Source organism: Candida jiufengensis (genome assembly GCF_024610255.1).
Source record: "Candida jiufengensis strain CBS 10846 chromosome Unknown scaffold1, whole genome shotgun sequence".
Classification (NCBI taxonomy): domain Eukaryota; kingdom Fungi; phylum Ascomycota; class Pichiomycetes; order Serinales; family Debaryomycetaceae; genus Lodderomyces; species Lodderomyces jiufengensis.
Genome location: NW_026261562.1, coordinates 2,593,026 through 2,610,389, shown reverse-complemented (window position 1 = coordinate 2,610,389; position 17,364 = coordinate 2,593,026). Strand labels below are relative to the sequence as shown.

Here is a 17,364-nt window from a genome sequence, read left to right as displayed (position 1 = left end):
AGACATAAGACCGGGTAAAAGAGTCTGTCTGATAAATTCAGATTTACCAATTTAATAACAACAACAAATTTATCAATCTCAATTAACCCAAGTATTCAGTTGTGTTTTCACTTCTTCTACAAAAGGCAAATTCGTTTAACAAGATGTCTGTCTGTCTTACAATAACAAACACGTCCACATTTCTTATTATTCAAGATATCAATATTTAACATTTTTGAGGTCAGTTCATCAAGACACCTAAATCATTGATAGCTTACAAATTGCTTCATTAAGTGAAATACAAAATACAATTCAAAACTAATCAATTGAATCACATATTGGAGCCACTTCTTGAAGAGGACAATGCTTTTCATCATGTTGTTGTTATTTGAAAACATTGTTGTTGACAAACTTTTAATATTTACATATATGAATTTAAAATATCTTTAACTACAAGAAATTAAAATATAAAAGAATAAACAAACTGGATTTTGTGATCTATTCTCATACATTCTATTAGAAAATTTAAAAAATAATTTAAATAAAATTTTTTGTGAATTTTTGATGGCAATTTACCAAATAAGGAAAATCAAGCCTCACCATCTCATTTCTTTACATAGTTGAGACATAGTTGAATAATAAATTTCAAATTTGCAACATTTAATAAATTATTTAATATATAAAGAGAGGGTTTTCAATCTCATTTTACTTTTTTAAAGGATATAATTTTTTTTTTTAATTTTATTCAATTATTAAATACCAAAGTTTTTACAACAAATCAAATTCAAAAATGAGATCAAATAATCGTAAATATAATAGGAAAAATTTACATAATACCACACCAAATAGAAATCATACTTATTCATCACCAAATGTTACTCCAATAAAAAAGAAACATTATAGAAAATATTATCATCAACAACCATCTAAAAAATATGTTTATGTTGAGGAACCAGATAGTGAAGCAGAATCAAGTGAAGATATTGTTTTAGATGAAGAAGAAGATAACTCTTCTAGTTCTAGTTCAAGTTCTAGTTCAAGTTCTAGTTCAAGTTCTAGTTCAAGTTCTAGTTCGAGTGAAAGTTCAAGTGAAAGTTCAAGTGAAAGCTCAAGTGATAGTGATGATGATATTGAAATTGATTTTAATGATATCCCAGAAGAAATTTTATATGCATTAGCAGGTCAAGATGTTGATAATACCTCATCATCAAGTAGCTCAAGTGATAGTGATAGTGATGATGACAATTCTTCAAGCTCAAGCTCAAGTTCAAGCTCAAGCTCATCTAGCGATAGCGATAGTGACAGTGATTCAAGCTCAAGTTCAAGCTCTTCCTCTAGTGATAGTGATAGCTCAAGTTCATCAAATGAAAGTTCTAGTGACGAAGAAGATGAAGAAGTTTATGAGTTTGCCCTCGAACCAAGAGGAGAAGAAGTTGAAGAAGACGAAGAAGAAAATGCACAAATTGTTTATGTCGACTCAGATGATAACGAATATTACATTGATTTAGATGACAATTTAGTTGATGCTGAAGAATTAGGTGTTCCATCTGTTCATGATTTAAATGATGAAATTGTTGCTTATTATGATGAAGATACTAGTTCCTCGGATGAAGAAAATTTAGAAGGATATGTTCGTTTAGTTGAAGCTGATGATTCAGACGATAGTGATGAAGATTTAGAAGATCAATTAATGATTGAAAATGCTCAAGCTGACGAAGATAGTGATGAAGATGAAGATGTAGATTTAGGTTCAGAACCAGAATATTTCGAAGTTGAGAGCGAATATGAAAATTCATCAGATGATGACGATGGTGTTGTTATTTACGAAAAAGATGGTTTATGTGATGACTGTGAATGTGAATGTCAAAATGAAGAAGAAGAAGAGTCAGAAGATGACTTATGTGAAGATTGCAAAAAGGAGGAGGAAGAAGAGGAAGATGAAGATGACGAGGATGACGATTTAATAATTGTTAAAGATAATGAAAATGAATTTTCAGTAATTGATTTAACTGATGATTTAGCAAATAGTCAAGATTATAAAATTGAAGAACTTGATGATAATACATATAAATTAAATGTCAGATTCCCATCATTAGTCAAAGATGAATTAAAAATCGAATTTTTGAAAAATGAAAATGAATTAGTTATTAAAGGTAAATTAAATTTCAATGGTATTGATGTTGAAGAAGATGAGGATGAAGAAGATGAAGACGACCAAGCTATTGAATTGACACCAGCTGAATTCATTGAATACTCATTAAGAGAAGACGATGACGAAGACGAAGAAGAAGATGAAGATTTTGAAGACGAAGAAATTGAAGATTTCTCGGAGGAAGAAGATTCAGGTGATGAAGATCCAGCTGTTTTAGAATGTAGAGAGAAATCAAAAATTGCAAATGCTAAAAGAGATATAATTTTAAGACAAATTGAAGAATTAGAAAAAGCTCAAAATTACGATGAAGATGAAGATGAAGATTACGAGTTTGATAGTGATGCTGATGAAACAGCAGAATTTGAGTGGTCTGGATTTAACGAAGATGTAGATGACGAAGATGACGAAGATGAAGATGAAGAAGTTGAACAAGCAGCAATTTTTGAAGCTATTGATTCATCAGATGAAGATGAAGAAGTACAGGAAGATGCACAAGAATTAATAGATGAATTTAAAAATCAAGAAGTACATTTTGAAAAACATTTCCAATTTGAAAAATTAATTAATTTTGATCAAATAACAGCAAGATTTATAAGTGATGATGAATTGGAATTAATTGTACCAAATGAAGATATTTCTGCAGAAGAAAATAATTCAGTTATCATAAATGTCGATCCTTATGAAGAAGATGAAGATAAAGAAAGTAGTACTACTGAAGAAATCGATAATGCTCCAATATTAATTAGTTTAGAAGATTTAGTTGAACAAGTATAGAAAAAAATATAGAAAAAAGTAAAAAAAGTGTATAGGCTAGAATATATTTTATAATAGAGTTTTTTTTTAATCAGCAAGTTCTGTAGCTAGTGATTAATACTACTAGATTGTATTGAACTCATACTTTGGTGGTATATCTTTAATGTTATAAGATACTCTTTAAATTAATTGAATTAATATGCAGTACTTTGCAAATATTTTATAATTACATCAACTTTATTTAGAAACTTAAAAAAGAACTTGCCTGCAACCAAAAATCTGCTAACATTCAATTCATAAATTTGCAATAACAAAGGGAATAGTATAGAAAGGTCTCAGTGTCATATCAGTATGTCAGCACCATCGAGGTATAATAACTATAATAAAGATGATACTAACAATCAATCATCAGAAAGGTCATCTTCATCAATACGATCATCACAACCACCACAAACCAATGGAAATCAAATAAATCAACTCCCATCATCAAACACTTCAAATCCGTTTTCAAATGTATTTTCCAGAAATCATGATCAAAGACCAAGTGCAGTGTCCAATCAATTCAAAGATCGTGGAAGAGAAAGGATAAGTGGAGGACCTGATAGTTTGAATAATTCAAATGATAATAAAAGAAAATATGATGAGGTTTCCCGTGGTAATTCAGAACCCTACCGCCCTAAACAACCAAGAACTAGTAGAGATCAGAATCATCCTCAACAACCAAGAAATAATAGAGATCAACATATGAGGAATCCTCGAGATCATCAATTCTCACAACATCCAAGAAATAACTCACAATATCCTCAACAACCAAGAAATGGAATATCACATCCTACACTGGGTCAATACCCATCACATACATCTGGTCAATATCCACCACAACCAAGAGCAAGAGATCAACATCAAAATTTTTCTCCAAGAAATAGGGAACCTAGCAAGTTTCAACCACCTAGAGATCAACATTATCCGCAGCAAATGACAGATCAACAATCATCATTACCACAACCTCAATCTACCACTACAAAAGTTGTATCTCAACCACCAAGAACTAAGCAATCAGTTGAATCCTCAATCCAAAAACTAGAAGAGAAACTAACAAAATTACAAGATGTCCAAACAATAGATGAAATTAAAGTAATAGATTCGAGATGGGGTGTTAAACCAAAAGGTTTTGAACAAGTTAGTGCACCAAGAGCTAAATTATCTGGTTTATTTCCATTACCAGGATATCCAAGACCAGTAGATTTCACAAAATTAGAAGGGTTGATTAAAGATAGGTTACTGAATACTAATGACATATTAAATGAAGTTTCCAAAATAGATCCAATAGATTCAAGAGTTGCTAAAACTTTAATTGTGAATAATATTGAAGAAATAAATTATTTGAAAATTGTGGAGTTTTTTAATGACTATCTAAAAATGATTGACTTCGAACAAAGTTCAAGTAATAATATACATAGTAAAAGAAAATTAAAAGATGACAAAACTTTAATTATTGAATTCAACAATAGTGAATGTGCTACAATTATTAATTCATTAAATGGAACAGATTTACTTTTTAATGCATATAAAAATGATGATATACCGAGAAAAGAAATAAGTGACAAATACAAATTACTGATTTCGAGACCTCATGAATACGTCGTGCAAGATGAACCCGACAATTCAGAAGATGTAAACGAAATTGTTAAAGATAGTCCTAGAAAAATATCAGTCTTAATTGCTTCAAGTATTTCAAATAATGAAGCATTGGAAGAATTTCAAAAAATTGCACCATTACAAGGTTTCCATTATTATAGACAAAAAGGTACAAAAGAACCATTAGGGTTGATAGAAATTGAATTTAGAGAGCAACTACCAAATATACTAAATCAATTAAAAGATATATCATTTGTTAACAACGCGTTTTTCGCATGTAAAACTGAAAATGAGACACCTGTACAAAAAGGTCCAATAAATCATCACACACTCACAAAATTTGTAAATAATGATTTGGTTCAACCACGTAAAAACTCAACAGTAATTCAGTTAATAAATGTTGTTTCTTCAAAAGATTTGATAGATGATTCAAATTTTAAATTTATTAACGAAGACATAAAATCAGAAGCTAAAAAATTTGGTAACATAAAGTCAATGAAAATTCCAAGACCTGCTAATGATTTCACTCCTGGTTTACAACAATTTGATGTACCTGGATTAGGTAAGATATTTATAGAATTTGAAGATAGTGAATCTGCTTTAAAAGCTATAATGGAACTATCTGGGAGATCTTATAATGATAGAACCGTGCTTGCTTCTTATTTTGATGATCAAGACTATAAAATGGGATTGTTTTAATATACATGTAATATTATCGTTTCGTAAATTCATTAGTAGACTAAATATCTATAAAGTCTCTGCTATATAAGCTTTTAACTTTTTTGGCACACTTTTATCAAATCCATGTCTTGCAATTAATTCATAAAGTGATTTAGGTAATTCAGGTATAAAACTTAAACTTAACTTTATTATTTCATTTTCTTCGAGATTTGGGAAATTCCTTAATATTTTCATTGGTTGTTCTGACTCCAAAATGGCAGATCTATTTATGATCAATTGAGCAACAACAAACAAAATATTCATATGAAATCCATAAGCAAATAAGAAATCCCATAATTTTAAAACTGATTTTAAAGGTGGAGTACAAGCACTTAATGTCAATACTGATGGAAATGCATAAATTTCAGGTTTTAAAAATTTTGAATCTAAATAATCACTCAAAACTGGATCTATAATTTTTAAAACTGTATCAACTAAACTTAACCCCGTATGTACACCTTCTAGGTTGGGTGTTATATATAATGGTATATGATAAGTTATTATTGTATGTAGTATTGCAAAAGCTTGAGGTTCACTTTTATGACAACAATAAGCTATAGGAGCCAACAACACATTAAGACCTTGTACATAACCTACTTTATTTGTTATTCCAATACATGATAATATTCGTATTAAAAATTCCTCATTTACTTTTTGATGAAATTTTTGATCATTCATTAATGTTCTAAATGTATCATTTTTGATCTTAGATAGTATTTCAGTAGATAAATTATTTTCCAGTTCTGTTAACAATTGTACATAATTTTTTGTGGGAAAAGTTGAAGTTCGACTTAATATGGACCATACATAACATCTATATGGACATTGATCGTACCCTTCTGGTATTGTTAATCCTTCAATTAATATCATATATCGTAATTGTGATAATCCATTTTCTAAGAAAAATTGCGAACTTCCTATGAATTGTTCTATATTATCTTTTTTCCTTCCTTTGATAACTTCATCGTTTCTTGCAAAGTTCATTGATTGTAAGGTATAAGTTTGCTAATTGATAGTTGTAGATTGATTCGTTTCTCAATAGATCAAATAATTTTTCAAAATATTATTTGTTTACATTTATCTGATTTAGTAAATAATTAAGCCGCACTACAATACACTTAGTTTTATGATATAATATCGTTCAACCACTACTTAGTTGAATGCTTCAGAAGTAAGTTTAAGCATTGAGTGCAAAAGCAGGGAGGTCATTGTGCTGACTCAAAGCACAATAGAGTTTTAGTTAATCTATAAATACACTCAGGGAATCAATTTTTACATTCGAAAGCTCTGTCGTGAAAATAGATTGATTATAGATTTTGAATATAAAGTCTCTAGCATCTTTTGATCTCAGGTAGATTAATGTTGGCCAGCTTACACTTTATATCAACTGTATTCTACATATACTGTGATCTACAATCTTTTGTGAGTTTACCATATGATTCATTATCTATGGAATTTTTTGGGTGTAGTTAAGGAATTTAAAAAAGCATTTATCGCACATTAAAATTAAAATCATTTTTACAACCATTATTAATATAAATTTTACTACTTCTAATCAACTTTATACTCATAATACATTAATGTTTGGATTAGGAAAATTACTTTATGTGGTCGTATTGGTAATAAATGGAATAGCAGTACTAAGTGAAGACAGATTTTTGAATAGAATTGGTTGGGGTTCAACGACTACAACAAATAATGGTAATGGTATACAAAATCAATTCAATCAATTTCAAACTGGTTTAGATAATAATGAAGGTTCTATAAAGACAAAACTAATTAATCTAATAAGTGCTGTTAGGACTTTAATGAGGATACCTTTGATAGCTGTTAATATTGCAATAATTTTATATGAGATAATCTTGGGATAAGCTAGATGAGATCATTGATAGAGTTAAAAGAGGTACGAATGGGGCAGAATTAGGATACACAATACACATCATTAAATATAGTATTTATTAATCTATAACAAACACATACATAATAATAATAATATTAAACAGATGAATCTTCTTGTTTAACTTCATGATTTGGTGAACCAGATTGACTTTGTAATCTATCTCTTGATTTTTTAAATAATTCTTCTTGTTGTCTTAATAATTCTTCTTCACTTAAACCAGAATTTTGAAATTTATTATTCCTTTTTTCTTTACCTTTAAGTAATTCTTTTTGTTCACTTAAAATTTTATTTATAATTTCAAGATAATTATAAAAATCTAATTCTTCTAGTGCTTTAACAACATGATCTGATGCAATTGTCTTTTTAGCTTCTTTTTCTGCTATATCGTTCAGTTGAGTAGATAACATCATTATAAATTCTATACTACATTCTGTTATTGCTTCTCTTGCTTCTTTTGAAATTGCTATATCTTTCGGTAATATTTCTGCTATAATTTTTTGTACTGTTGCTTTCGGTAGTGATAAATCATCTGAATTTGAAGGGTATTCTGACATTATGAGTTATGGTATAGAAAACTGGTTGTAAAATTAATTTTGGTGTCTGGTTGTTTACCTTTGTAAATATTTTGATGATTATAATATTCTAAAAAAAGAGTTACAAACACATAATAGTAAACTTTTTACATTATTACCAATAAATATATTACATTAATCTTACATACTTGTAATAAATACTATTTATAAGATCTATGAATTTTTCCGTAACCTTTCTTTTTCTTTTTTGGTGATGGTTCAATTTTTCTTGAACTTGGTGGTGATATAAACATTATTAACAGATTTATAAATTCTTTTGGTTTTTCTTGAGATATCCAATGACCAGAATTAAATTCTTCAAATTTAATATCACTAAAATATTCTTTAAATTTATCAAAATATTCCTTTTTAACAAAATTTGATCTATTTCCATACATCACCAAAACCGGATTTGAAAATTTTGGAGTAGTTGAAGGTATATGAGGCCATGAACCCATTGCATTTATAATATTATGTTTCCAAAAATTCATAACTGGTACTTTGAATACTTCTTTTCTTTTATCTTTTATATAACTGTTTCTAACATCTTTTTGAGTAACTAATAAATTACTCATTAATAACAGTCTACTTAAAGGATCTTTTTGATATTGACTCAACATTTTATCAACGTCTTTTATTTCGGTGACTCTTTTACCATTTTCACTTTTTTTAAATTGTGAACCTATTTGTTCAACTTCACACATTCCTAATAAATCATTTTTAAATTGTTCATCTAATTGTTCAGCATGTGGAGTATTATCAACCACCACCAATTTTGAAACTAATTCAGGATAAATTAAACTGACAATCATTGCAACTTTAGCTCCCATTGAATGACCCACTAAAACACATTGATCCCAATTTCTTTCCTTGATAAAATTATAAACATCATGAGCCATTTGTGAATAAGTATGTGGTAATACATGAGGTGATTCTCCATGATTTCTTAAATCCAATGCATATGTTGGAACTTTTGTTAATTCACTAAATAATCTACCAGCTTTGTTAAAACTTAATTTTGATCCAAATAATCCATGTAGAAATAATACAGGAGTTTCTTCTTTTCGTAGTTTTATCTTATAAGGTATTAATTGTTTCCATGCTAATTCAATATTTTCATTAAATGGTAAATCTTTAACATTATTTAAATCAAAACTAGCTTTTAGAACGTTCGATTCTATTGGATCTCGTAGTATTGAACTTGATTTAAACTGTCGAATAATAGTTTTCAACATAAGTGAGTATAAAGTTTTGTATCTTGATCTCGGACTTTTTTATTGATAAGAGAATTTTCTTTTTTTATTTGATCTTTATAGATTTTTTTCACTTAGTCTACATAATAAAAAATGTTATTATTATTTAACCCCACAAAAAATATTTACAAATGGTTTCATGCAATAGAATATTATAAATCATCATCAATTAAAAAATAAATCATTAAAAAAAAAAGATTAAATTCTTATAGAAATGAAGAACTATATAATATTTATAAAATTTAATTAGTAAATGGGTGAATAATATATTTTAATACAACAATTAATATAATTAATCACTACCACCTTGATTACCATTATTTCTACCAAGACCACCCATGAATTGACTAAGCATTGGGTTATTTAATAAATTTTGCATTGCTTGAGGATCTGACATCATTTGTTGAGCTGCTTGCATTAAAGCTGGATTATTCATTAATTCTGCAAAATTTGGCATTCCTCCTGCACCACCTGCACCTCCTAATCCACCTAATAATGAACTGAAATCTGGTAATCCACCAGGTCCAGCACCTGGGTTGCTACTACTGTTATTATTATTATTACTACCAGTTCCTCTTTCATTTGTTGAAATTGAATCTTCTAATAATTCTTCAACTCTTCTTTTAGCAGTTTCATAACCTTTTTTCATAGCTTCTGATTTATTATCACCTTCAATATCTAAACCATTCTTGTAAGCTTCCATTGCTGCTTTTGCATCACCTAATGCATATTGGGCTAAACCTAATCTCGAATAAGCTTTTGAGAATTTTGGATTTAATTTGATAGCTTTTTCAGCATCTTCAACTGCTTGTTCATGTTTTTTTGCAGATGAATAAGCAGCAGCTCTATTTGATAAATATACAACATTAGTTGGATCTAATCCTATAGCTTCAGTATATTTTGAAATTGCAGTATCATAATCTTTTGCCGCCATTGCTCTATTTCCTTCAATTTTTGATTCATCAGCTTTTTGTTTAGTTTCTTCATCAACTTCAATTGGAGTTGGTTCATCTTCTTTGGTGATTGTTGCTTGACTTTTTAATAATTCAGATAATGATTTACCACCGAATTTTGAATCAATTGTTGATTTTTCATCATCTTTATTAACTTCAAAGGCATCAGCTATACAATCAATGGCAACATCCATTGATTCTGCATAATCTTCTGCAATTTGTTTTGATTCAACTGCTTGTTTCAAAAAATTTATAATTGATAAAGCAATGTCTTTATTTGAAACAGATGACATATTTGATTTGTGGGATGGTTGTAATAAGATCAATTAAATTCAAATTTTAAAACGTGTAAAATAAATATTTAAAACAAGAGAGAGAAAGAGAGAAAAATCAACAAAATATTATTTTTTCGTTTGATCCGTTTCGTTTGATCCGTTAAAACATTTAAACGAGAATATTCTCATTTTGGAACCAAATACATTCATTTCTTAATTCTATACAAAGTTTTATTCAATTCCAATTTCCTTTGTTTTAAACATCTTATTTCTTCTTTAATATATTGTTTTATACCAAATTGTAAGAAATTAGTTTTAAATTTTAAAAAATTTGAAATCTCAGTTGCAATAATTTCAAATTCATATTTTAATTCAAGATTTAACTTCATTAATTTTTCAACTAATGAAACTTTTAAAACTAATAATTCCTTGTATTTTGATTTTTTAGATTTACCAAATGCAAAAAACCCTTCTGTCTCTTCTTCATTATCATCATCCAATTTAGACTGGGAATTCATAGAATATACAGAAGTATTAGTTCTAGTTTTTGTTAATTCCGATTCAGTTGATGATGGTGGTTGTGCTTGTGGTTCAGGTGCTGGTTCCTGTAATCTTATTTCTGTATTTATTGAACGTATTTGATGAAAGATATCATTCCATAATTTGAAGCTTTGAAATAATTTATAGATATTCTTTTTCAATTCATCCCCAATTAATTCAATCCATAAAACATAATCAACTAATTTACCAAAACTTGCAGCCTGCGAATTATACTCAGGTATCCCAAAGGACTTTGTGAAAAACACTTTTTCATTTATTCTACTTATGATCAAATCTTCAATATTTTTCAAATCTAATTGCTTTTGTTCACCAACACAAAATAGTTTAATAAATTTATATAATACTTGTCCCTGGTTGTGTAGATCTTGTAATGAGAAATTAAGAAAAGTTTCCATTTCTTGTATCTGCGCAGATTTTAATCTAACTTCTCCTAATTTCTCTTTCTCCTCTTCTACAAAGAGGGAAATCTCCTGTTTCAGTTCAAGCACAGATACTTCATCTTCATTTAAAAATGAATTATAAAAATTTTGTAAATTGATTTCTTGAAAAACCATACTCTGAAACATAATATTTATTCTATCAATAAGCTTGTTGATCCTAAATTTTTGAAACATTGGTGTTGTTCCAAAACCAAGTGCATAATTTCTCCAAAATACTTCTGTGTCTGGTATGGTTGACATGGGATGTTTCAATTTTTCAATATAATACACTTGTTTCAAAGACTTCAATGATTTACTTTTCAGTTTTTCCTCATTCTTCAAATTTAGTATCCAGTCTTTTGATTTAGAATCATATTTTCCATTTAAAACAAATACCTTTGACGAAGACTCTGGAAAATGATGTTTGAAAACAAACTCCGTTATAATTTGATCAATTTCTTTAAATTTATCAGATTTTGATTTTGTTGCAACAAAGCTTAAATAATCAAATACACTATAATGATTTTTTTCATCTTCAAACATAAAATCTAACCTTTCATCATCTAAAATTTCTTTTAAATTTTCCAATCTGCTGTATTTAACGTATGACATTAATGGAGTTAAACTCTTTGCATTGATTGCATTCAAATCTATTAAATTATTTTTATTTGATAAAATTTGAGTTTGTGGCAAGCCCTTTAGTATAACATGCAATAATGAATTACCAGTTTTATCGACATGAACATCAAAATCAATTGTCTTGTACTTTTTATAAACAACATCAAATCCACTTTTTAAAATTTCAAGATAATCTGGATGATCATAGCATCGACACAAGCTAAATAAAGGTGTATGAGAATTGTTGTCTTTTAATTCCCAGTTTATTAGATGACCCAATTTATAGATCAATTTATGATTATGGAAAAGATAATGCCCCACGGTTCTACCTGAATTATCCCTCATTTTCAAGTAAGAAATTTGTTCTTCAATAGTTGCATTATCAAGTAAAATTGTTACCAAATCTTCTAGTATTTTCTCATCAGTTTCTTCTACTAAAGCTACCGCCAATAAATTTTGATTTCGTATAACATTTTTATCAAAAAGTATAAAATCAATCGAGTACCAATTAACATTTTGCATTATCATTTTATAAATTTCATAATTTTTGACTTTTATTGCAAAATTAATTAAACTTTCTCCACTAATGTTTTTGCTTTTCATGAAATGATTCTCAGGTAATTCAGAATCAACATCAACTTCTTTCAAAATCTCTTTTAATTTTTCTACATTTTGTTCAAACACAGCACTCCACAACTCGAAATTTTGTTGAGAACAATGCAACAAGTTTGTGTCATGACTTGATAAGTGGCAAATCACAGCATCCAAATTACTCATTATATAATTAAACTGACCATCATTTGATTTTTCAGATGCATTAAAATTTAACATATAATAAATTTGTGCCTCAAGATTATCGATCTTTGAGTGGACCACTGTCATAACCAACAATCCCATTAATGTGTCGGCATCAATTACTAGATTTTTATCACTTTTAGATAGTATTTCTATAGTTTTTCGTATTGTATTAATCTTCAAAGTCAGATTGGTCATAGATGGATCAGCTAGTTTTCTCAATTCCTGTATTCCAGAGTACATCCGTGAATGTAACTCATTGATCTGCCATGGTTTTTCAACTGGTAAATCCAATTGATTTAGTGATAAGCATGATAAAGTTTCATATTTTGATGACAGTAGAACTTTAATTGCCTCATGATCATATTCTTGTTTATCATCATTTGAATAGTTAAATTGGAAAACTAATTGAGACCATAGCACGTCGTATAAATTTAATTCCACATACTCATGAACTAATTTATTAAGATCAATTCCTGGATAAGTACTAATTATGTGATTAATTAGATTGTATGTTTGTTCACTATTTGGATTCTCAACTTTCACACTATCCAGTATTATTTTAAATGCTTCATCTACTAATTTTTTAAATTCAGTCTTGATAACATTTAATTTTTTCCTTGTTCTTGTTCGTAGTAGCTGTGATTGATTACTATTATGATGGAAAAGTCTATAAAATTTATCACCAACTGCTTTTGATAATAATGGAAAATTTCGTAATAGTTTCTCAAATGTCATTGTATCAATTTCTTCTTTTTGAGTTAATGATCCATTTGATTGTATGATTGATGGAGGTATAGAATATGGAGGTGAACCACCAATTAATGAACTTTCAATATATATTAACATGAATTGAGATCCCTTGGGGAAGTAGTCACAAAATGATTTGAAATACAGTATCGATGTGATTTTCAACTTCAAACTTCTTTTGAATCCCTTCCCAGTGTATATCATTCGGTTTTTGATCAAAATTTGTTTACTATTTAAAGTGCTGTAAGTAACCAGTTGTTCTTTTGATATTGCAGTAATTGTCGATGATATTGGAGCTACGGTCTTGATGATATGCAGTTTTATAAATTCTTCACTATGATAGCATAGATCTTTTAATTTTATTTTGGTTTTTGAACCATCTGAAGCTGGATCATGAAATTCATTTAGTATATAAGCCGGTGGAACTAGAATTGTATATTGATTATGCTTCGTTTTTAACTCGTCTGTAACAGTTTTAAAAGGGGTTTTTGAATGATTAGGATTATTGAATATACAATTTAATAATGGATTATAAAGGATTGGTAAATGACTAGACTTTTGATGATTCTGTACCATTACCGTACTATAGCATAGACGTTTTAAGTATATTGGTACTATCTAATCATGCTAAATATGAGAAAGAGGCGCTCCCAAATTTGAATGTCTGCTTTAAAGTCAGAGTATACGAAAGTGCGACTAGAAAGTGAAACAGGTTCTTTTCATTATTTCTTTTGTGAAAGAATTCGTAGCCCCAAATAAGTTTTCCTTTACAAGAATTTGGAGAATGTAATCTAGAATGGGAATTGCGGATACACGCTAAGAGTCAAAGAGGTTCGACAAAGCTTTAAAGAAATTAATTATAGTATTTAAAGCGGAATTATTCTACCCCTTTTCCTTGCTAAAAATTGGAGAAGCTTTAGACCAAAAAATTGACGAAACAAGACAAACCCGTCATCGATAATATCAGACTTAAATTTGAACTTTTAAATGTTTTAGCTGACGTAGTAGTATCCTGAATACACATTCTCTGAAATTGATTCCTGCATCATCTACTTTCTCAAATAGAAAAGTAGTTGATAAAAACTGGATCAACAATTAATGATGCAGTTTTTATTTTATCATTAACTTGTTCATGGCTATGAAAGACGAGCAGGACCTAACATCTAATTTGAGCTTACCAGATTATCCTGGAGCAAAAATTAATAAATTGGGTGAAGTCATAAACGAAAAAGACTAGGTTTTTATGTTGTACAATCGATTCTGACATAGGACCTGTATAGAAATGAACTACAGGTGCTGCCAATTTGTTAATGTCGAGTCATATTTTGGTTAAAAATGACTTGAAATTTTGTTCAAATATTCTCATAATCACTTGATCAAATGCCACTTATAACACAGTTTGAATTTCAGACTAAAAGCTGCGAGGAGTGTTATATTTTCTACATCGATTCGTAAATCATTTAGATTAACTAAACCATTTACTAAAAAACTGATATAAGAAAGACTAAATTTAGTTAATTTCACGGAATTGGTTTACCATTTATTTAAGGCTGAAAAAGGAAATTTTATTTTTAGAGAGTATTGACGTAGATATTTAAACTAAAATATTTAGCTATTTCAGATCCTTGATTTACTAAATTCACTTAACGATGAAGTTTAGTAAGGTCGAATAATTTTCCAACATCATACCGTTAAAGGTGCATAAAATAGTGAGTTAAGTTTTTTTTTATATAAATGCCAGAACAACCATTTATCAACAATAGGCAAATAACGATTTTTGCACCTTAGTTTGAAGGGAACCCGCCAAAAGATAATACTTTCATGTAAAAGGTATAAAATTATTCCATCTTATTGTTGATAAAATTTTAAGCGTAAGTATTGTTAATTAATTTTTCAAAATTAATAGATAAGAAATTGGTTATATGCAGTTTGATTGTACGAATTTTTTTCGTTATCAAATGAATTTTGATTGTTCAATTTATTTATCATAATCTTTATTTAAATAAAACAATACCACAATGCAGAATGAATTAAATATTTGGTATCTAGAATAATTAAGATGAAGGTTTGTTAAATTGAATCTTTATCTATCCATGAAATTATATAAGTGATGACTTTTCTTTACATGAATAAAATTCAATCTAGTTGCTTGTAATTTTTCAAACAATTTTATTCAATTCTTAACCTTTCATCTTCACAACTACTTCAACTTTATTACTTTACAATCCCTATTTCAATCTAACTTACCCTATTAGTCCAAAATGGAAGCTATTAGATCAAGAACAGAAACTCATTTACATAATATAAGGTCAAATAGATCAGAGGTTAGATCAATTGATCCACAACATAATGCAGGTGATGAAGACCTTTTGAATCAAATTGGTTATAAACAAGAATTAAGAAGACATTATTCCACTTTAGAAACGTTTGGTATAAGTTTTTCAATCATGTCTTTATTACCATCAATTTCTTCAATTTTACCAACATTATTAGAATCAGGATTAGGTGGAGCATTTTGGAGTTGGTTGGCAGCTTCAATTATGATAACGATTGTTGGAATTTCAATGTCAATGGCTGCTAGTGCTATTCCTACCTCTGGTGGTTTATATTACTACACCAACTATTATTGTCCTGATAGTTACCGTGTTCCTTTAAGTTTTTTAATTGGTTGTGCAAATTCTTTAGGTTTATTAGGTGGATATTGTTCAATTAGTTATGGATTTGCAGTAGAAGTCTTATCAGCAGTTAGTATATCACAAGATGGAGCCTTTGAAGTAACTAATGGTAAAAATTATGGTGTATTTGCAGCAACTGTTATATCAACAATGATTATTGCATGTTTAGCTACTAAACAAGCTGCAAAATTACAAGCTATCTCAATTTACGTCAATGTTTTCTTGGTATTATTATTTGTCATTGCTGTACCAGTTGGATTTTCTAAGCATCACACATTCAACTCTAGAGGTATGATTTTTGGGGATTTTACAAATGCAAGAAGTTGGCCAGTTGGATGGAGTGTATGTTTAAGTTTACAAGGAGCTGTTTGGGTTATTGGATCATTTGATTCAGTTATTCATTGTTCAGAAGAATGTAAAAACCCTCAAAAAGCCATGGCTTGGGGTATAGTTGGTTCAATCGTTGCATGTGCTATCTTGGGAGTTGCAGTAGTTGCAGTATGTTGTGCTTGTATAATTGGTGGTGATATTACAAGAATTTTAGATAGTGAAACTGGATCAGCAATGGCACAAATTATTTATGATTCATTAGGAAAAAAATGGGCAGTTGCATTTATGGCATTAATTTCAGTTGGTCAATATCTTATGGCTATATCTATTACTATTGCCATTAGTCGTCAAATTTGGTCTTTTGCTAGAGATGATGGATTACCTATTATTTATAATTGGGTTAAATATGTTGATCCAAGAGTTAAAGTACCAGTTAGAGCTACTATTTTAGCAGGAATTATTGCATTATTATTGGGTTTACTTTCATTAATTAATGGTAATGCTGGTTCAAATGCTTTATTTTCATTAGCCATTAATTCAAACAGTTTAGCTTGGATGATGCCAACATTATTAATCTTATTACCATATGGTAGAAAAAAATTCATACCTGGACCATTTTGGTTTGGTAAACCAATAAGTTATACTATTATGTTACTTGCAGTACTTTGGTTAATGTTTATTATTATATCATCAACTTTCCCAGATAATAAAGAAGTTGATAAAAATACAATGAATTATACTGTTGTTATAAATGTTGGTGTTTGGATATTATCATTATTTTATTATTATGTTCATGGATATAAAAAATATTCTGGTCCAAGATCCAATTTGGATATGCCAGATTATGTTGATGGTTCAAGTGTTGCTTTAATGGATGAAGTATTATCTGAAAAGGCTTAAGACGTTATTAAATAGATTTTTGTTGTGTGTTTATAAATTTTTCATTTCTTTACATTTAATTTACTTGATTATTTATTGGAACCATTGGATTTACTTGTAAAATTGATCGCGATCTTTTCCT

The 17,364-nt window shown here is 28.7% G+C and overlaps 9 protein-coding genes across 9 annotated transcripts; 4 read left to right on the top strand and 5 right to left on the bottom strand. All coding sequences in view use genetic code 12, as the record gives it.

Moving 5' to 3' along the window:
• Positions 1-769: 769 nt before the first annotated feature.
• KGF54_004895 (uncharacterized protein) lies at positions 770-2,905 on the top strand (the record flags this gene model as incomplete). The annotated part of the gene is made up of 1 exon (XM_051765642.1): positions 770-2,905. One exon carries the CDS (start codon positions 770-772, stop codon positions 2,903-2,905), a length of 2,136 nt encoding a protein of 711 aa, XP_051618936.1.
• A 330-nt stretch (positions 2,906-3,235) lies between these two features.
• Positions 3,236-5,221, top strand: KGF54_004894 (uncharacterized protein; the record flags this gene model as incomplete). Its single annotated transcript, XM_051765641.1, has 1 exon — positions 3,236-5,221. One exon carries the CDS (start codon positions 3,236-3,238, stop codon positions 5,219-5,221), a length of 1,986 nt encoding a protein of 661 aa, XP_051618935.1.
• Positions 5,222-5,269: 48 nt separating this feature from the next.
• On the bottom strand, positions 5,270-6,226 carry BUB2 (Bub2p; the record flags this gene model as incomplete). The annotated part of the gene is made up of 1 exon (XM_051765640.1): positions 5,270-6,226. The coding sequence occupies one exon, from the start codon at positions 6,224-6,226 to the stop codon at positions 5,270-5,272; it is 957 nt and encodes a 318-aa protein (XP_051618934.1).
• A 596-nt stretch (positions 6,227-6,822) lies between these two features.
• KGF54_004892 (uncharacterized protein) lies at positions 6,823-7,113 on the top strand (the record flags this gene model as incomplete). The annotated part of the gene is made up of 1 exon (XM_051765639.1): positions 6,823-7,113. The coding sequence occupies one exon, from the start codon at positions 6,823-6,825 to the stop codon at positions 7,111-7,113; it is 291 nt and encodes a 96-aa protein (XP_051618933.1).
• A 124-nt stretch (positions 7,114-7,237) lies between these two features.
• NCB2 (negative cofactor 2 transcription regulator complex subunit) lies at positions 7,238-7,696 on the bottom strand (the record flags this gene model as incomplete). The annotated part of the gene is made up of 1 exon (XM_051765638.1): positions 7,238-7,696. One exon carries the CDS (start codon positions 7,694-7,696, stop codon positions 7,238-7,240), a length of 459 nt encoding a protein of 152 aa, XP_051618932.1.
• A 179-nt stretch (positions 7,697-7,875) lies between these two features.
• On the bottom strand, positions 7,876-8,949 carry KGF54_004890 (putative hydrolase; the record flags this gene model as incomplete). The annotated part of the gene is made up of 1 exon (XM_051765637.1): positions 7,876-8,949. One exon carries the CDS (start codon positions 8,947-8,949, stop codon positions 7,876-7,878), a length of 1,074 nt encoding a protein of 357 aa, XP_051618931.1.
• Positions 8,950-9,259: 310 nt separating this feature from the next.
• On the bottom strand, positions 9,260-10,213 carry SGT2 (Sgt2p; the record flags this gene model as incomplete). Its single annotated transcript, XM_051765635.1, has 1 exon — positions 9,260-10,213. One exon carries the CDS (start codon positions 10,211-10,213, stop codon positions 9,260-9,262), a length of 954 nt encoding a protein of 317 aa, XP_051618930.1.
• Positions 10,214-10,401: 188 nt separating this feature from the next.
• Positions 10,402-13,914, bottom strand: KGF54_004888 (uncharacterized protein; the record flags this gene model as incomplete). Its single annotated transcript, XM_051765634.1, has 1 exon — positions 10,402-13,914. The coding sequence occupies one exon, from the start codon at positions 13,912-13,914 to the stop codon at positions 10,402-10,404; it is 3,513 nt and encodes a 1,170-aa protein (XP_051618929.1).
• Positions 13,915-15,599: 1,685 nt separating this feature from the next.
• Positions 15,600-17,243, top strand: KGF54_004887 (uncharacterized protein; the record flags this gene model as incomplete). Its single annotated transcript, XM_051765633.1, has 1 exon — positions 15,600-17,243. The coding sequence occupies one exon, from the start codon at positions 15,600-15,602 to the stop codon at positions 17,241-17,243; it is 1,644 nt and encodes a 547-aa protein (XP_051618928.1).
• Positions 17,244-17,364: the final 121 nt, after the last annotated feature.